The sequence below is a fragment of the Lycium ferocissimum genome, chromosome 1, assembly GCF_029784015.1.
Source record: "Lycium ferocissimum isolate CSIRO_LF1 chromosome 1, AGI_CSIRO_Lferr_CH_V1, whole genome shotgun sequence".
NCBI lineage: Eukaryota > Viridiplantae > Streptophyta > Magnoliopsida > Solanales > Solanaceae > Lycium > Lycium ferocissimum.
In genome coordinates, this window is record NC_081342.1 from 7,530,151 (window position 1) to 7,549,303 (window position 19,153).

The window sequence follows — 19,153 nt, forward strand, 5'->3', positions numbered from 1 at the left end:
GTAAAGATTCAACCCCGCTAGTAATATTTTCCGCTTTAAGCCTAAGCCCCGCACGTCTGTAAAACGCGTCACAAGAGTATTAACACCTGCTTACTTATATACCAACATGCCTCATGTGTTTTGCTGATATGAACTTTCCTCTTAAGCTGGGTGTCACAATAAGAACAAAAACTGAAAGAAGTTTTACAATTTGCATAGGTAATAATGAATATTTTTTCAAAAGTTCGATTACTTTAAAGAACAAGTTCCACTTTTTCTTTAACCCATACTAGCAGTAACGGAATAACTATGTCACTGGAAATTGACCTTTTCAACTCAAGAAGTCAATCTGACTTCAGAAATTTTGCAAGTAATAGTAATTGCACGTATTGAAATAGAAGATTATTTTGGTTAGTGTACGAATTTCAGTACAAACACAGAGAATTTATTACATGTATCTACTAGATAATTTTGTCAAATCAACGCAGTAGAATTTCTTTCATAGGTAAAAGAACATGATCAATACACACTTTATATGCAATCATGATTCAGAAGAACGGAACCTTTTTTTTTTTTGGGTCCTGAGTTTGAATGAACGGAACTTTTTTTTTTTTTGGGTCTGAGTTTGAAAGAGAACTCTTTTCTTTTCTTTCTTTTAGTACGTCAACAAAATAGAAACCATTTGAAAGAAAGTATAAAAAGTTGAATACATATGAACACTTGAATGTTTGCAACTGACTTTTTTTTTCCTTCTCCTTTTCTTTTGCCCCCTTTCACTTGAAAGAAAATCAACTAGTCTATTTCAATTTCTGATGTACATTTGAAACCATACGACAATATAACGAAATGTCAACTTGCAGAAACAGCAAACTTCTTCGCCCCTCGCAACTTTCCGAAGACACTTCCTCTATCAAAGTTAGTATATTTTCTCTAGATGGAGAACCGTGCTCTCCTGAAACCACCTTAGTAGTTTAAGCACAACGTTTTTCGCACACGAAAAAGATCAGTCAGCCTGTAATGGCTAGTGTCAGTACACAACTGAAAGTATAAACCCTCTCTTTGCCACCAGCAGCAACACATTTAACTATACAGCCACCATCAACAAGACACACAATTTTGCAACCACCCGTCTCCGGATACATATATTTTCATGACACCCTGAATACTAGTATGTGTCAGACAAAAAAAAAAATGTTTCGGAGGAACATAAAAAGAACATAATCAAGAGGCAGTTACCAAGTTTTACAGCTAACAACCATCTGCTATCTTCAAAGTTTCTAGCCTTCTAAAGCATATGTTGAGACCTGTATTACATTTGCAACATAACGATGTCAGCAATAGAGATCATAAATATCCCACACCAAAACCCCCATGGCAACGGTCATTTACATAAATCCTTTTTGTTAAAGATTATAGTTCTGGTTGACACAAAAGTATCACATACACATGATGATTGTGGCTTTTGTCCCGGAGGTGCAACCACATCAGTAGAGGGAGTTGGTACTTGTCAAGTAATGAGTGTCTGGCCTAATTCCCCCCGTGCCCCCTTTAATTCATATGAAGCTAGCTCAATTTCTGGGCTACTCCTCTTCCCCTTACGTCTAAATCCTAAGAGGATTTGGCTACAGGATTTTGCCCCATTTTATTTTAATAAATTTCACTTTGCTCTAGTTAGATCCATTTCATTCCAATACTACAAAAAAATCCAATACTATATAATTTTCCTTTTAGTCGATACCGTCTTATTGATCATTTGCTTGAATTGTGTTTTCTTCTTAGCTGCTGTGCTTTTTAGATTGTCCCAAAGAGGAACCTTTAAACCCTTCAATACTCGGTAAGAAAACAACTATGCTGCTTCTTTCACCCCCCCCCCCCCCCCCAAAAGAAAAAACCGACTATTCCGAGCCTTCTTCTCCTTTCCAAAAGAGACTTAATCTAATCTACATTACAAAAAGAGAGCCTATAATATCATATTCTCCTGACATCCCCCCCCCCCCCCAAACAAAAAAGTCAACAACAACAACAAAAAAAAAAAAAAAACAATTGATACAGCAGGATCAAGTTGTTTGCTTCTACTAAAGTCATTATTATTATAAGATAACTTTGAAATCAGGCTTTAGACTACCTCAAGCATGTCTTCATCAGGGAAACAGGATACTGTACCGTCCAAACCATTTGATTTATCAAATTGGAGGATCCTCAATTTTCCTTCCTGCACAATTTAAGGTTGAAAAAAAAGAAGATGAAATACTTTTGAGAAGAGAAACAGTTTTATAGTTGAAACCAAGAAATAAGAAGCTCAAACAACGTCTGCATAATTACCTTGGTTCCATATACTAGGCCGCCACCAACCAAAGGATGGAAACAAGCGACATTAACCTCATCCTCCGCACTGGGAAGAACTCTCACAAGTTCCATATCCGAAACTCTATAGACCTGATTCAAAGACACACAATCTGAACTAACTAGAGACAACAAAAAAAATACACCAACATCATGAACAAGCCAAATTTATTCTTCTTTCAGGTTCGGTTAAATGATCTCAATAAAATGTGAGCAGGAGCATAAAACTTCCTTTTTAAGTTTTGTGCAGTCCAAAAACAATATGCATCTCCATAAAAGAACAAAGTTTCATGACATACTAGCAAGCCAATTAAAACTGACCCACTTCAACCTTAAAAGCGTCCTTGTTGTTGCACTTGCACATCAAGCCCATATTAGCTCCAGTTCATCTATCCCCATCTCCATCAACTTAAGTCCAGCCTGAAGAACCTTACTCCATGAGTTAATCTTTTTTTGTTTCGGAAGTTTTGGTTCTAAAGTCAAAAATATCCTGCATCACTTCATCTAGCCCACCCCAACTTGTTTTGGACCAAGGTGTACTAGTTGAGTTTGTAGTTTAGGTTGCAGTGCAATTGAAATTAGTCTCTACAATCCCATTTATGTGATACTATTTGACTGGTACGGGTACAGGAGATTAAGCTAGATCGACTAATGTATTACGTGAGCAATGACACATCGTGAGCGATGACACATGTTAAGAAGAACTTGGCAATTTGAGCTTTCTGTGTAAAGAGAAGAAAAACATAATAGCATGAATCGAAGATAAATTGTTCAAAGTTGTGAAATGTAATTCAAATTCATTTAACTTGTAAATAGCGTACAACATATTCTTGTGGCATCAAACCTTCAGGGACACGTCATAGTTAAACATGGGTGACATAACATGGGTCAAAAGGACTAATATGTTTAACCCTCTGTCATCAACTACTCTCTGGAACCAACTGTTCATAACCCAGATTGATTGGCTAGGAGGTGAAGAAGTTAAAACTCCTTTGCATATTTGCAGAAGTAGATGAAATATATAAAAGAACTTATAAGAAGCATAGTGACAGATAAAAAACCTTCTCAGGTTTAAAACAAAACTCTTGAAACTTCCATAAGTCATATGATTATCATTTTAGGATGTCTTAACATAAGAAAGTGTACAAAAGAATTAAGACAAGTAAATGAAAACCAGTGAAAGTACATGACCCAGTCTTGGTGGTGGTGAGGAACTGACATTCCATAAGAAGCCAGGATATAATCAGGTACTCACCTCAAGAATCGTGTAAACAGGCACAGTTGTATCTCCATCAATCACTATACTTTTCAGAAGTGAACCGTGGCGACGCCCATAGGCAAGTAAAAGATGCTCAGAAGTTGGAGAGAACTGCATTTTCAATAGATGTGGGGCCACAATCAGTTTCTCATATCAGAAAGCCAGAAAGCATGGTCGTTTTGGACATAAATGAACAGTATTAGCTGACATATACACAACTTTGCGGAGCACTCTCTTTATCAGGTCAAAAAGGAATTTTACTGCCCAATCTTGAGAACTATTCATTGGTGCTATCGTAAGGTACTGGCATATGGTAAATGGATTTTTACTTGATAGTTACATGAGAAAGTACATAAAAATGGGGCATGTGCATGTAAAAACTCCATGGGATTATGAACTGACAAACATATTCTCTACAGTTGTAAGGAACCTGTAATATAAAATGTCATGTGGCTTAATCAGACTAAGGAGGATACCACAGGTAAACACCAATAATCCCTTAATTGAAGGACAAGAATCAGAAGTCACTCCAAATGATTGCTGATTCAAAGATCTGTATATTCCGCGCCGTAGAAGCAGCCACTAATGCTTTCATTAGATCAGGCTGTCTACATCACACCCCTTGGGATGCAGCCCTTCCCGGACCCTGTGAACACAGGATGCTTTGCCCACCCGGCTGCCCATTTTTTTTAACTGCTACTTTCTCAATCACCAGCATACTTATGACCGCTTTGTGCAACTACTATAAAGCTTCTATCATTGAATCAGCAACATCACTGATCATCAGAGCACGCATTTAACAGCTTGTGGGGCAATGGCATTGCACTAGCACTTAAGAAGGCTTGTGTGTGAACTAGTATTCTGACCCTCTAAGTTAGAATAAAGAACGGATTTCAGAATCAAGGACTTGAAGTATTTATCTCTTCCAAATTGAAGAAAAAGAACACATCAGACTGCCACAGTAGAGCGCTACAAAATACAAAATTAACATCCCTAAAAAACATTTCTGCTTAATAAAGTGTCTATTAGATGTGCATACTTGATGAATATAGATGTGCATAATTAATCATTAAGCAACATAAATAGAATTTCCACATTTAGAGAAGGAACTACAAAGGACCAGAGGTGAAATGATCCATGCCGGGTATCCATATTTCCACACTTCAAGCAACAGAGACAGAGATCTATCTTAAGAAGAAACGACTAGCAAGAAAAACACCAACAAACAAAGATGTGGTATTCTGCAAAGCAGGGAACCATCTTAAATATATTGGTTGATGAGAAGATAACATTTCAATCCATAAGAGCAATCATTACTTTACAGTTCTAATTCATAAAATAATGAGATTCTTTTTACGCAATAATAATGTACTATTGTACAATTACACAAGGTCAACAAAACCAAATATCCTGCAGTAGAAATGTAAAACAAGATAAGGTTCAAATACCAATCTAGAGGAACTTTTCACATAAAAAGGATTATTCTACAAAGAAACGTGAAACATTTGTCATGTAGGGCACAATTTCTTATCGAACTCGGGCTGAACCAGTTTTAAATTTCATTTCGAAACAGATTAAAGAAAGAGCTTCCTCTTCATTTTTCTCCCATCTAACAACTAATATTTTCTTTTTACTTCCTCAAAGGATTGAGACGAAAATGTTAAACAAGTAAACCATCTAGAGTTCATTCTCCTAGAAAACCACAAAGTTCCTACCCAAAAACATAGTTTTGGATTACAAACCAATCTGGCAAAGACCTAGGAAGCACTCACCTGAATTGAAGTCAAACAATGAGCAGCTCTAATTGCTCGAGATACAAGCACTGAACCAAACCTGCAATGGGGTAATAGAGTTCCCAAGTGACCACCAAACAAAGCCATGAAAAGAAACAAGGAACAACAACAACATACCCAGTTGAATCCCACAGTGTGGGGTCTGGGGAGGGTTAAGTGTACGCAGACCTTACCCCCACCTTGGAAGGTAGGGAGGCTGTTTCCGAAAGACCCTCGGCTCAAAAGAAACAAGGAACAAACGAAAAATAAAATAGAACGAGTGAGTAAGCAGAGAGGAAAAGAAAACAAAGCGATAAGATTTGGTATTTACGTTGCCTCCTCCAAGGAATATATCCGTAGCTCATACATAACCCGATGGGCTGCAATTGGATGCCTGGTAGGTGAAGTTGCAGCATCATGACGAAATTGTCCGTGAAAACCAGGATCAGCTTCCATGTTGGGCAGAATACATGCAACACAAGCCGCTAAGAATCTCCCACATGGTGAAAAGTGGGCGCCCATTTCACTGAAATAGACAATATATATCATGTAAGCATTAAGGGCAGTTAATTGCACGTGATGTCTGGTTTTGCACTGACATAACATATAGGAGTTGCCAAATGACGGTAACAGGATAATCATGAACTACCCTAAGAGAAAATTAGGTCAAGCAGGTAGTACAGCATGAAAGACAGTTAAATACCCTGTTGTCCTTCAAGGCATATCAAGACTTCAACTGAAAGCTTTGAAACAATAGAAATTATCTCACCTACAAAGCACAGCATGTGGTATCATTAAGCGACATTTTTCAGCATCAAGCGGAGCACATGGAGCCTTAACATCATAAGGCCATACTCTGAGTTTCACAGTACAAGGCAATTCAGAAGCTGCTGCTGCAGTCAGTGAAGTAGCTATCTCTGACTGGAATCGACTCATAAAAGCCTGAGAATCACTTTCATCATGTACAATATTAATGGGAGCAGCACTATCACTAGATCCGGCAACAGGTATCGCTCTAGAGCGTGAAGAACGGTGGCGAGAACCAGATCTTCCAGACCTTGGATGATTACTGTTTGAAATGACTGCGGGAACTGCAGGAGGATGTTCTACTTCACCATAAGCCGATACACTGTTCGTGGCACCACTATGCTCTGGATGAATAGCTCGTCGGCCTGCTTGGCTTTGGCCAATCAACCATCCTTGCAAGAAAGGTAATTCCCAGTATGCAGGGTCACTGAAAGGAAAAAACTGATTGTTTCTCTCTTCAGCCGGCACATCAGTCTCCATAGGATCAATTACAGGATGAGATGCATTCTCAGTATCCCTAACAGAGGAACCAGTCTGAGCTTCTCGTGCAGGAGATAAAGTTGGGTCAATAGGGGACAATAAAAGTTCATACTGGCCAGAAGGAGTTGAGTACGTGAGAAGCCGGACAGATGCAGAAGTGTCTGCTCTGTTCTGTGTACTGTCAGAACCCATGTCTGCATTGCTCTGCTGCAAAGGCAATCTAGGATCACCTCTAGCGTTTGATGGCCAGATCATGAATGGTAGAGACATGATAGGTAGTTCATTTGCTGAAGCAGATCGATAAGTGGAGTGAGCATCTGTCAAATACACAGTAGGAGGAGGGTACCGCAAGTTACCCGGAGAAGTTGCAAGCGTCATTGACGAATCTGATGAGTCCAGATCATTGACCTAAAAACAAGAGGGTTGATCAGATCTACAGTATTCACAAGTTAAAATCCAAAGTAATAGCACCAGAGTGACACCTCAGCTGTTAAGAGAAATGGTGCACCATGTGGGTGGAAATGCACAGCACGAAGTGAACGTCTTGTCTTTAGTACAATAGCTGGAGAAGATGCCTCCCCTCTTCTGTTGTAGTGCCACATATACAGCTACCATAGATTGAAACAGCATCATTACAACAAGAACTTGCAAGCAAACCACAATGTATGAGTTCTGAATTTCTTACCTTGTGCCCTGAAGCAACAGCAAGAACTTCCCCTTGGGCATGGAAGGCAATGGATGCTATAGGACGGTCTGCAGGATAAAATTCCCACCATATGTACTAATTAACAAAACAAAATGCTAAAGAGTAATTTTTTTCAATCAGTAAGATGTTACAGGTTATTACAAAAATCACGTGATCCTATACACTCGGCAGTTTTTGCATCCCATAAACGAACTTCATGGTCCAAACTTCCACTTGCAAGTATCTCAGAGTACAGTGGATGGAAACGAACCTGCAGAAGTTCACCACAATGTTAGATAACAATGGAGGAATGAGACATTCAAAGGTGAAAGAAGCAATATCAAGGCAGCCACAAAGTGTATGAAATAAGAGTATTAGCCAAGAGATAATGAGATCATCCATGAATGCAGCACAACTATTTCTGATGACTAAAGATCTCAAAACAGACTTACCACCCAAGGAGTCCTGCGATGTCCACTTAACACCTTTAAGCATTTCCCGCTTTGGCAATCAATTATCTTTACCGTGTGATCTCCACTGCCACCATGGTAACATAATATGTCAACGAACTTGATAGAAGCAAAAAAAAAAAAAATCACAATGCAACAAAAGTGGAATATTTTCCTTTGTATCTTAATTCACAAATACTGACAAAGGATTCAATTGTTTCCTTTTTTAAGATATGAATCTGACTGCTGATTTAGAAATGTGTATATAATGATTACTTGGACTCAAAGGTCTGTATTAGATAAACAGTTTCACATCTGAGGGGAGAAATAATAAATGAGTCAAATCTCAAATTAACCAGCAAGACACTAAAATGCATAACATGATAGATACTTGTACATGTCTATGTATTCAAAGAGAGACTGACTGAGTAGAAGCAAGTGTCTTTCCATCAGGACTGAATGCCGCAGCTATAGTAGACCTAGGCGGAGGCAACAATGGACAATAGTTAGCTGAAAAATGTCTCAATGACTCTGCCTCTACCCTGGTAAAATTAAAATGAGACAAAGTCAGAAAGCAGCATTGAAGATTTGCAACAAATTAACTTTATGGAAAAGAAAAAAGCATACAGAATGTAACTACCATGATATAAGACTCTGTCTTGGGTCTCTTGCTACTTGGCTTTTTAACGCATTGGAATGAACAGAACATTTAGAGGTCTCACCCCAAAACTTCTTAGAGCTGCGTTTAGTTCGAGGAGATACCTCCCTCCTCGTTAAAAGCTGAAAGACGTTACCACAGCTGGCAAAGAAAATAAACCGCCTCAGCGACCAAAATACAAGCAAATTTGTGCAATCTAATTTACAGGCTTTGCACCTTTGTGCATACCCACAAAAGTTCATCTTTTAGAAAAATGAGAAAACACTCACAATGCTTATCTTAATTCACCATGCGTATAATAAATAAAACTTTTTATATGGTAAACACTAAACACCACCATCCCACCCCACACCAGAACCCACTCAAGGTTGGAAGTTGAGAGTCCTTTCTACCGTGCTATTTCACAATTGTAATATAATAAAATACAGCATTAAACAATTAAAAACTGATATATTTCCCATCTTTGAGAATATAATCTCAAACTAAATCCAACCTAATTGAAGCTGAAAGTTCAATCTTTTTATCCAAAGACCTATTCCAATAGCAACCATATCATAAGCATCACCATGATCCATATCACTGTGAACCCTTCTAAGCTAACAGTAAGTATGCCAACATCATAGATAAAAACTCACATATTTAGCTACATAATAATTACAATCAACCAAAAAATTAGTTCTTTTTCAGCTTTATCTTAGAACCCTGTGGGATAATGGCCACTTCTCCACCTTTCTCCACTTAAATACCAGACTTCGTTCACCAGACAAAATTACAACTGGTGGCCTGCCTCTGAGTTGATTGTGTAATATACACTCATTAAATTAAAGAGTTAATGGTCAAACACACACCTGAACTATCACCTTTTCGCGAGTTTCACACCCCAACTATTAGTTGTTCCCGATAGTTGGCCTAATCAGCTTCGAGATGTGTTTTAATTTAATACATAGATGCCATGGTGATAGTACAGGTAGGAAAATAGACAAACTGATAGTTGGGGCGTGAAACTAGCGAAAAAATGATAGTTCAGGTTTGTTTTTGACCATTAACTCTAAATTAAAAGATGCAAATATCATTCAACACATTAATCATTTTATTAACTCAGATCAATCATGAATTTCTAATTCTATTTCCAAGAAAACCCATACAAAGACTAAATTAAACTAAATTTTCAATCTTTGAATGAAAACAATAATTAATATCAATATAAAAAACAAATCTTTAGGGGTTTGAGGATCAAAAACAAAAGACCTGTTTTTGCAATTAGGGTTTTGCGCAATCGAATTCCGTGGAACAACCGAATTTGACGTTGATGAATCACTACTTGAATTCTCAGCCCAAAAAGACGAATTTGCCCTCATAATTCTATCCCTGCAAAAACCAATACCTCATGCCCCAAAATTTTCCGCCATTTTATTCAGAATTGAAAGTTCTTAGTTTTTTTTTTTTTAATTGAATTCCCTGAAATGGCCTCGAATTTGGAGGAAATTGAGGGGGATTTTGAGATCTTAGGGAAGGGCAAAATGGGACTAGAGAAATGTTTTCGGAGAAAATGATGAGAAGAAATGATGAAGACGATGACGGAAGGTGTGTTTGAGATTTTGGGGGTTGGATTTTTCGGCTTTCAGACAGTAATATGTTTACTTTTGATGTCTTAATATTGTTAAATGACAGATATGACCTTGCTGGATGCAACCGCATCAATAGCAACATAACCGGTGTAATTTCAATGGTCTCGGAGGGTGGGATGTACACGAACCTTACGTACCTTTATGGGATGAAGAGTCCAATCTCAATTGTGTATCTTTGGCACGAGTTTGAGACATAGGATGTACGCATGCCTAATCTCTAGCTTTGTGGGATGAAAAGTTCAATCTCAATTGTTTATCTTTGGCGCGCGAGTGCACTTTTTCCTTTCTAGGTTCTTGTTTGAGTTAATGGGGTGAATGAACGATCACGTTTTCGCATGTTTTAAACTCCAACAACACACTTAACTATCACTTTTTCGCGAGTTTCACATTTCAATTATCAATTATTTCTTTTTTTTTTTCTAATTGAGTTTCTAGCTGTCACCATCTACTCAGGTTTATGTGTTTTAATACATAGATGATAATAGTTCAAGTTGGAAAAAGGAACAATTGATTGTTTGGGCGTGAAACTCACAAAAAAAAGTAAAAGTTCATATTCACTTTTTTGCGAGTTTCACACTCCAACAAACACTAAACTTTCACTTTTTTCACTTTTTCACGAGTTTCAAACTCCAATTGTCAGATGTTTCTTTATCCTAGCTGATTTATCATCATTTATGTATTAAAATATACTTCGAGTTTAGGTATGTATTAAAACATATCTCGATATTTCTTACCTAAACTATCACCATCTACTCAACTATATGTGTTTTAATACATAGATAATGATTGATAGTTTAGGTAGGAAAAGGGAATTACTGATTGTTGGGCGTGAATACAAGTCCTACGACACAGGACCGGGATTCTCTAAAAAGCCAAGGTCGTGGGTGGCCAAGAGGGCCCACTTGGAAACTTGGGATCTCGGCCAGAAATGCGAAGGTTACAAATGCCCTACTTCTACAAAGAGAATCAACTAGTTTTGCTTTGATTTGAGTAGGCTCATAATAGGGAATACCCTAACCCTGAGAATCGGGCACTCGCAAAAAAGTGAAAGTTCAGATGTGTTATTGACCATTATCACTTTTTTGTTTTTAATTTCATCCTTAATTAGGAGTTTTGCGATCGAACTTTAGGAATAAAAGCTTTTGATAAACAAATTTATTTTTTCTTTTTGAATAAATCTTAAAAGATAGGAATTCGAATTACATAAGAGAATTTTTTAAATATAAATGCATAAAAAATTTCATTCATTAAATAAGTTCATTAAAGGACGGTTTCAGAATATTATAAGACCCTATCATTAAAATTTATTCTCGTAACTTTAATTAAAAGATATTTCACGACATAACAAAACTTTATATATCATATGGTTAACAATATTTAAGAAAATACACCGCCTCAAAATATAATTTATCATGAATTATTGATTATCTTATAATTTATGGATCAATAAATGCTCGTTCATGAACATTTATTAGATGTTTTTTTTTTCACAAATACATTCATCCAATGACATTTTATCTAAACGAACATATCTTTGAAAAAGAACACGAAGTCGTATCTAGTAATTTCATATCTTTTATTAACCAATTGTCACTAAAATGAATATTGCGGAGAAATTTGTAAATTGCCCTTTTTAACAGTAGCAAATCTTGATGTTTATTTTCTCTTCATTAAAAAGTCTACTCATTTATTTGTTTTGTGATGCTTTTTGGCGCAAAAAGAAAAATCAGGAATTTTTTTCTTTGAGATGCCAAATGGATAATTTGGATTAATTTATCCACTTTAGATTAAGCTGTGGGCTATTCAATAATAGGCCGTCAAAGTCAATTACATTTAATGTTGTTGACTTATTCGTATTAGAAAATTCAATAGCCATACCTTTTTCTAGTTCTTCTCTTGCTTTCTCATTCTCACAAAAAGAAAAAGAACGACAAGTTTATAACTATGATTTGGTATCCTAAATTGTTTGTAGAAATTCAAAAGCTTGGCTCTTGACTTTCCAATCATAGCTTGGTTTCCCAATTCTTGCTCATGACTATTCATGTAAACTCTAAAATTGTTATGCCACAGTACGTATTGAATAAGTGATTTTATCACTGACATAAGCGGTATAATGAATTAATTTCTCCATCGGAGTTGAGACCTCGATACTAGATTAAATTCTTTTTATAAAGAGTGGGTTTTCCTTAAATGGATCTACCGGGCATATGAAGGGCAATTCACACGATTGGCCCTATCTTGGTTGGTCTTTAATTTATGTCCTTTGAATCGTTGGTCTTTAACTTTTGCCCTTCGGCACTTTAAGTGATAAAAAAATAGCTGAAGATATCCCTAAAATTATGGGTTCGTATTCAGTAGAGTAAAAAATCGAAAGGCAAAGTTTCATAGAAATTATGCCTATTCGGGCAGAGTTATATAGAAACCATGCCTTCTGTAGGATAACTTAATTTCTACAGAATAATGCCTGAAGACATAGTTTTTTATGTAATTTATGCGGAAGACATAGTTTCGATGTAGTAATTCTATAAAAATGAAGTTATCCTACGGAACTATGTCGGACAAGGCTATGCCTCCATAGAAATTATGCCGGACAAGGCATAGTTTCTATGTTTTAAAAAAAAAAAAAATCTCCCAAGTGGGCTTTTTATTTATGTAGCGAATTGCCCTTCTTTTGGGGTGGTCTTTAAATTTTTCCCCTCATGTTTGAAATCTTTAAATTTTGCCCTTCGGCTAAACCCCATGGTTCCAGGTTCGAACCCCACACGATCAAAATTTTAAAAAAAAATTCGCAAGGCAAAGTTTAAATTTCGCTATGCCCCCACCGGCATACACTTGTGAAGGAATTACCAAAGTTATGCCGGACCCGACATACTTATGCCTTATGGGCATACTTATGCCTTATGGGCAGACTTGGCATAAGTATGCCGGATCCGGCATAACTTTGGTAATTCCTTCATGTTTTGCGCCGGTCCGACATAAAAGTTTGCCCATTAAAATTATGCCCCCACGCATAAACTTACAGCATTACCAAACTTATGTCGGACCCGACATACTTACGCCTTATGGGCGGACTTGGCATAAGTATGTCGGTCCGCATAACTTTGGTAATTCCTTCACAAGTTTACGCGAGTCCCGCATACGGCGACCCAAACCTTGCTCTTGCAATTTTTTTTTTAATTTGTGCTTGAGCTTTGGTTCGAACTCGGAACCTCATGATTTCTACGTGAACGCTCGGAGTTGCCAGAAGGGCAAAAATTAAAGACTAAAGAATATTAGGCAAAATTTAAAGACCACCCCAAAGAAGGGCAATCCGCGCAAAAAAATGATGTAGAATCAAAATCATTTTTTGCCCAGATTGACCTTCTTTTGGGCTGGTCTTTAAATTTTGCTCCTCATATTTATAGTCTTTACGTTTTTCCCTTCGCTTGAAAAGGTGGGCGAATACTTGAGGTTCTGGGTTCGAACCCCCTCTCAGGCATAAAATAAAAAAATAATTTCGTAAGGCCGGGCTGGGATCCGGCATACACTTCTTAAGGAAACTAAAGTTATGCCTGCCCCGACATACTTATGCCTTATGGGGCAAACTTTTAGTTATACCCCATAAATGAACTTTTCCTTAAGGTATAGTTTAGTTATGCCTTATGGGGCAAACTTTTAGTTAAGGCATAACCAAAAGTATGCCCGATAAAGTAAGAACTTTTCCTTAAGTTTGCCTTATAAGGCAAACTTTTAGTTATGCCCTAAGGAAAAGTTCCGCCTTATGGGCATACTTTTAGTTATATCTCATGGGCACACTTTTAGTTAAGGCATAACTAAAAGTTTACCTTAAAAAGTAAAAAAATATATATATATATATGCCTTAAGGGCAGACTTTTAGTTAAACATAACTAAAAGTCTCCCGGAGGGGGCATAGTGAAATCCAAACTCTTGAAAAGTAAAACAAAATATATATATATGCCTCAAGGCAAAGTCTACCCTCTTCGGTAGACTTTTAGGTAAATATAACTAAAAGTCTGTCGGAGGAGGCATAGCGAAATTCAAACTCTGGCTTGTGATTTTTTTTAAATTTTTTAACTGAGTGAGGGTTTGAACCCGGAACCCATAAATTTTAGTCGAAGGGCAAAATTTAAAGACCACCAATATGAGGGCCAAAATTTAAAGACCACCCCAAAAGAAGGACAATTCTGCGAATTGCCCAATCAAAATGAGTCCAACAAAAAAGAGCAGGCCCAACTCGGGTCCAGCACAAAACAAAGTGAAAAAGAAAAAATTAAACTTGTCCTAAACAAAATTAAAATAGGAAAGTAACAACAATCTGATATTGTTGCCCTAAATTTTCGCGTTGTCTCTCTATTCTCCACTGCTTCTATTTCTACGCTGCCAGTGCCTTAGTTTTTATGTAGCTTTTCCCAAATAAGCATATTTTCTATGAAACCTGATCTTGCAAAATTGTTTTTTTACTCAATTGGGGTTCGAATCCAGAATCTCTGATTTCATACTTTCAACGAATAAGGGTACTTTGACCCACAAATTTTCATTAATAAAAAGTAGCGCAAAAAATTAAAGACCAGCGATTTGAGGGGCAAAATTAAAGACCGGTCCATATGAAGGGCAATCGGTGTATGAAGTTTTGGACTGATCCAACGAGTAATTAAGACAAATAGCCATTTTTCAACGCTAATAAAAAATTTAATCCTGTCAAGCTAACCGATATTCACTTTTTAATACAGAAAAAATATTTGAATAAAAATACTCATATCTAAAATACATTCAACTGAAGGTCTCGGGTTCTAACTTTGATAATGGAAAACCTAATTTCCCTTAAATCGGCCATAACGGTGCGAATATGAAATTTTGGATTAGTCAGGCTAGTGGAAAAGATGGAGAAATAACTATTTCTTTCACCGCTAACAAAAAATTAGCCAACACTTGGGACTGCTGGACAAGTTTCTTCATTAACCAACATTTAGGTACTCTTTAACATGAAAAGATATTTTGACAAAAATATCTCTACCTAAAATACTACTCCCTCTGTTTCAATTTATGTGAACCTATTTCTTTTTTGGTTCGTGTCAAAATGAGTGACCTCTTTCCTAATTTGGAAACAAATTCACTTTATAAATGTTTTACAGCCACACAAATATTTAAGACTTATTTTGAATCACAAGTTTCAAAAGTCTTTCATTTTTTTTAAATGTCGTGTCTAGTCAAATGGGTTTACATAAATTGAAATGGAGGGAGTAAAAACTATATCGGAATTTCACACTTTAACAAGTGTTGGTATTCCTCTTAAGTTTTTTTTTCTTTTCTTTTCTTTTTCTTTCCTGTGTTGGTTCTGGGTTTAAATATAATCTCATTCTCCATTCCTCTTCAACATAATAATAATAATATATAATGATAATATTGAGACATCAAACATCAGATCAGTGCCTGCAATGTAAACCAACATAGTCCCCACAAATTTGTATTATTAAAGGCTAAATTTATAAAAGTCAGTGTTATCAAAACAACTTAGCAGATCCGTAGCAAATTTCAACTTTTTTAGCCCCGTTTGGCCATAAGAATTATTCACTTTATTTTGAAAAAAATTTCACCTTTTTCCGGAATTAACGTTTGGCCATGAAAATTCCGAATACAATTTGAAGTTGTATTCCGGAATATCAAAAATTCAAAAAATTTGTTTTTAAAAAAAAATTCACTTTTTTCACTTTTTTACAACTACATTTCACCAAAAACTATAATTTCAAAAATTATGGCCAAACACAACTCCAACTCCAAAATTTCAAAAAAAAAAGTGATCCTTTTTTTTACATCTACGGACAAACGGGGCCTTATGGTTGGGCTCTACTACCTGAATTTGAATAACTAAGTCCAATTATTGGATTCTTTCATTTTTTTTGAGCGATTGGCCTTCATTTGAGTGGTCTTTAATTTTTGTCTTTCAAATTGGTAGTCTTTAAGTTTTTGTCCTTTGCCTAATACCCCGAGTTTGTGGGTTCGAATTCCAGCTCAGAAAAAAAATAAAAATTGCAAGGCAGATGTTTGGATTCGTAAGCCAAAATTTTGCCTTAAGGCAAGAGTTTTGCTCTGCTTTGCGAATCTAAACTCTACCTTGCGAATTTTTTTTTAAATTTTTAACTGAGCTGGAGTTCGAATTCGAAATCAAGGGATTTTTAGCGAAGGTCAAAAGTTAAAGATCACCAATTTGAGGGACAAAAATTAAAGACCACCCCAGCGAAGGATAATCCTCCAAATTGCGGCTTATTACATTCCATGTCCAATAAATCATTGATTGGATATGCAAGGAGAAACATTAACCATACAAATTACCATCAAAATTAGACAAACTTTTCGGACCAGAGAATTTGATAAACTTTCTTAAGTGGTATGGAAGAACATTATCCATACAATCAAAATTAGACACACTTTGGATCTTAATGTCAAAAAAGTCATTTTTATTCGGTTGTGAACGATGTTTATACCTAACACTTATTTCCTTCATACATGATGATACAAGCAAATGAAATTACCCATGTTTGGTGAATTAATTGACATAGCTAACACTTGTTCCCTACAAAAAAATATTTCATTTGGAGTTAGCTTTAGGGTCCTCTCCTCCATTTGATAGATAAAGCAAAAAGCCCTTAATTTCCTTGGGATATGATAAGAGCAAAACCCTATTCAGTTTACATGTCAACATCGAGTGAGTTCTACATGTAAGGTCTCACAAGTATAAGTGTTTAAAAAGCATTATGTTGTCAAGTAACAATGTTTTCTTGATCACAGTGATAGTTGTAGTGTTTATCCGTCTTAAGAAGTTCATTTAATCCGAGAAAAAAGTGTTAGACATACATTAAGTCCCCCATGAAATGTAGTTATATTTCTAATCTAAGTAGTTTTATAAGTTTAGCTAAGGCCTAGCTAGAACTAATAGTTGCAAGGTACTACAATGGTAATGGGAATAAAATAAAGAATTGTTTCTTGTGAACTGAAAGCAAAAGGTAGAAAGTAATGGAACTTTAAAGAGAATTACCTTACTTTTTTCTTGATGTTCACGACTAGCTTGATTAATGAAATAAAAATTGAAATTATATTATTCTGGGTCTCTGCCACAAGATTAATAAGCACAGAATAATTCTATGACAAATGACCAAAAAAGATAAGTGATAAATGTATTGCAAGCTTTAGGCGACACTATGCTGCTGTGGAAACATGAAACCTCCATACACAAGCAGTGGGCTAAAACATGTTAATCAAAGAATTCTTAAGCCTGGAAGATTCTTAAACAATTATCTCAAAAATGAAACCAAGATCTTAAAAGTGTTTTAAGTGAGTTGTTTCATTAAATGCCACCCAAATAATCTAAATGCTAAAACCAATGAAATGGATAAAAATCCATTCCACTGACAAAACCTCCCCAGGGAAAAAAACCTCATTGATACGACATTTTATCAAACATATAGAGTAGACATAGTTGAACTAAACTCAACTCAAAGGAACCCAAACATAGCAATTTATTTTACCAAGAAAATGTTAAACCAAAGTCTGTCATCCTCTTTGTGCCTAACAACCGAGCGAAGAGAGGGGCGTATGTTTAGAGCTTTGTTTACACTTGATAGTAATATATAGCCACCAAAGGACAGTATGTTCCAGTTATGTGAATAGAATGCCTTTGGTAGGGAGTGATTTATTTCACAAAACTTGATATCCCAGTATTAATTTAAATTAATCAAGCTCAGAGCGAGCATCGAAGATGAAAGTTTAAATTAATTGAACCTCAAAATAAAAATATCGCCGAGTGGAAAATCCAAAAAATAAAATACAACAACATACCAGTGTAATTTCACAAGTAGGGTCTGAAAAGGGCAGGACGTGCGTAGACCTTAGTCCTACCATTGTGGGGTAGGGAGGCTATTTCCGATATATCTTCCGTTAAAAAAAAAAAAAAATAGACAGCAACATAACAAGAAACAAAACAGATTCAATAACAGATAATAATACACGTCGAAGAAGATGCATTTTTTCCTTTTGTCCTATGCTTTCATTTTCTCTCAAAATAAAATACCCCCTGAAAATTATAATTAGGACGCTAACGTAAACTAGTTAGGCATAAATTAAATATGAAATTAATAAAAACGTGATAATTTAGGGAGATTTTGATCCATCATCTCTGATTTTAATTTTAATACCACTCACCCTCAAAGACCACACAAAAATATCCCTGACAAAAAAGAGTAAAATAATCTCACTATTACCAGTGTATAAAAAATTTCACATCATCAGGTAAAATGACCTGCTATTGTGGGTCACCAATTCTTTCCAACTCTTTTCGTTTTTCTTTTCCTAAACTAAAATTAAGCACTACGTTGTAGTCTCTCTCCTCCGAACCTTCTTTCATGTTTCATTTCTGGAACTTCCTTTCCAGACCCATATGCCTTTTGATCACTTTAATTTAAGCATGTAAATACACTTCAAAATTTTGATGCAAATTTTTATATAATATTTGTAGTTATAGATGTTTCTTAAGTAAGAAGAAAAAAAAATTGAAATTTGTTGATATATATTGCAGTCACAAAAAAAAACAAAAAAAAACATGTATAGTAGTGAACAACCCTTGAGGCAAAAAGAAACTCTTCAGGATCAACTGTGGCCGAATCATTAATTTTTTTTTTTTTTTTCAAAGTTCACAATGTATGAGGCATTGAAGAATAACTTCACATAAACTGTAACGAATGGAAACTTGAAATTTTAATTAATAAACGCTAATATGGGATACAGATTTGATTTACGCTAAAAAGGAAATAATAAATTTGATTAGAGTAAAATTAGGATTATACTTGTTTTTAATATCTCCAAAATCTTAATTATAAAGGTTACCATAATTATCCTTACTATTAAACTCTTATTACTGTCACCCATAGCAAAAAAAAAAAAAAAAAAAAAAAAACCTCCACAACGCGTAATTTACGTGGCGGCTTTTATCTTAATGACTCAACAATTCACCGCCAAACACAACCACGTGTCACCTTACCCACTTTCTCTCTTCCCCTTTTCCTTCACTTTCCTCCAAAGCTTTTTTCATTTCCCGTTTCGT

General features: G+C 35.8%; 1 protein-coding gene across 5 annotated transcripts; it reads right to left on the reverse strand.

The window, feature by feature from the left end:
• Positions 1-603: 603 nt before the first annotated feature.
• On the reverse strand, positions 604-10,130 carry LOC132042354 (uncharacterized). Of its 5 annotated transcripts, XM_059433018.1 has the most exons (16): positions 9,680-10,130; positions 8,414-8,572; positions 8,199-8,315; positions 7,777-7,861; positions 7,487-7,595; positions 7,325-7,392; positions 7,122-7,247; positions 6,996-7,047; positions 6,122-6,926; positions 5,684-5,878; positions 5,353-5,413; positions 3,578-3,691; positions 2,302-2,415; positions 2,105-2,191; positions 1,216-1,283; positions 604-1,137 (listed from the first exon to the last, which is right to left on the reverse strand). In XM_059433018.1, the coding sequence occupies exons 1-15, from the start codon at positions 9,787-9,789 to the stop codon at positions 1,257-1,259; spliced, it is 2,229 nt and encodes a 742-aa protein (XP_059289001.1). In that variant the 5' UTR covers positions 9,790-10,130; the 3' UTR covers positions 604-1,137; positions 1,216-1,256. The 5 variants fall into 5 exon arrangements, with proteins under 5 accessions (XP_059289001.1, XP_059288961.1, XP_059288916.1 ...); XM_059432978.1 differs by having other exon boundaries at positions 604-1,144; positions 6,122-7,047; XM_059432933.1 differs by having other exon boundaries at positions 6,122-7,047; positions 9,680-10,129.
• Positions 10,131-19,153: the final 9,023 nt, after the last annotated feature.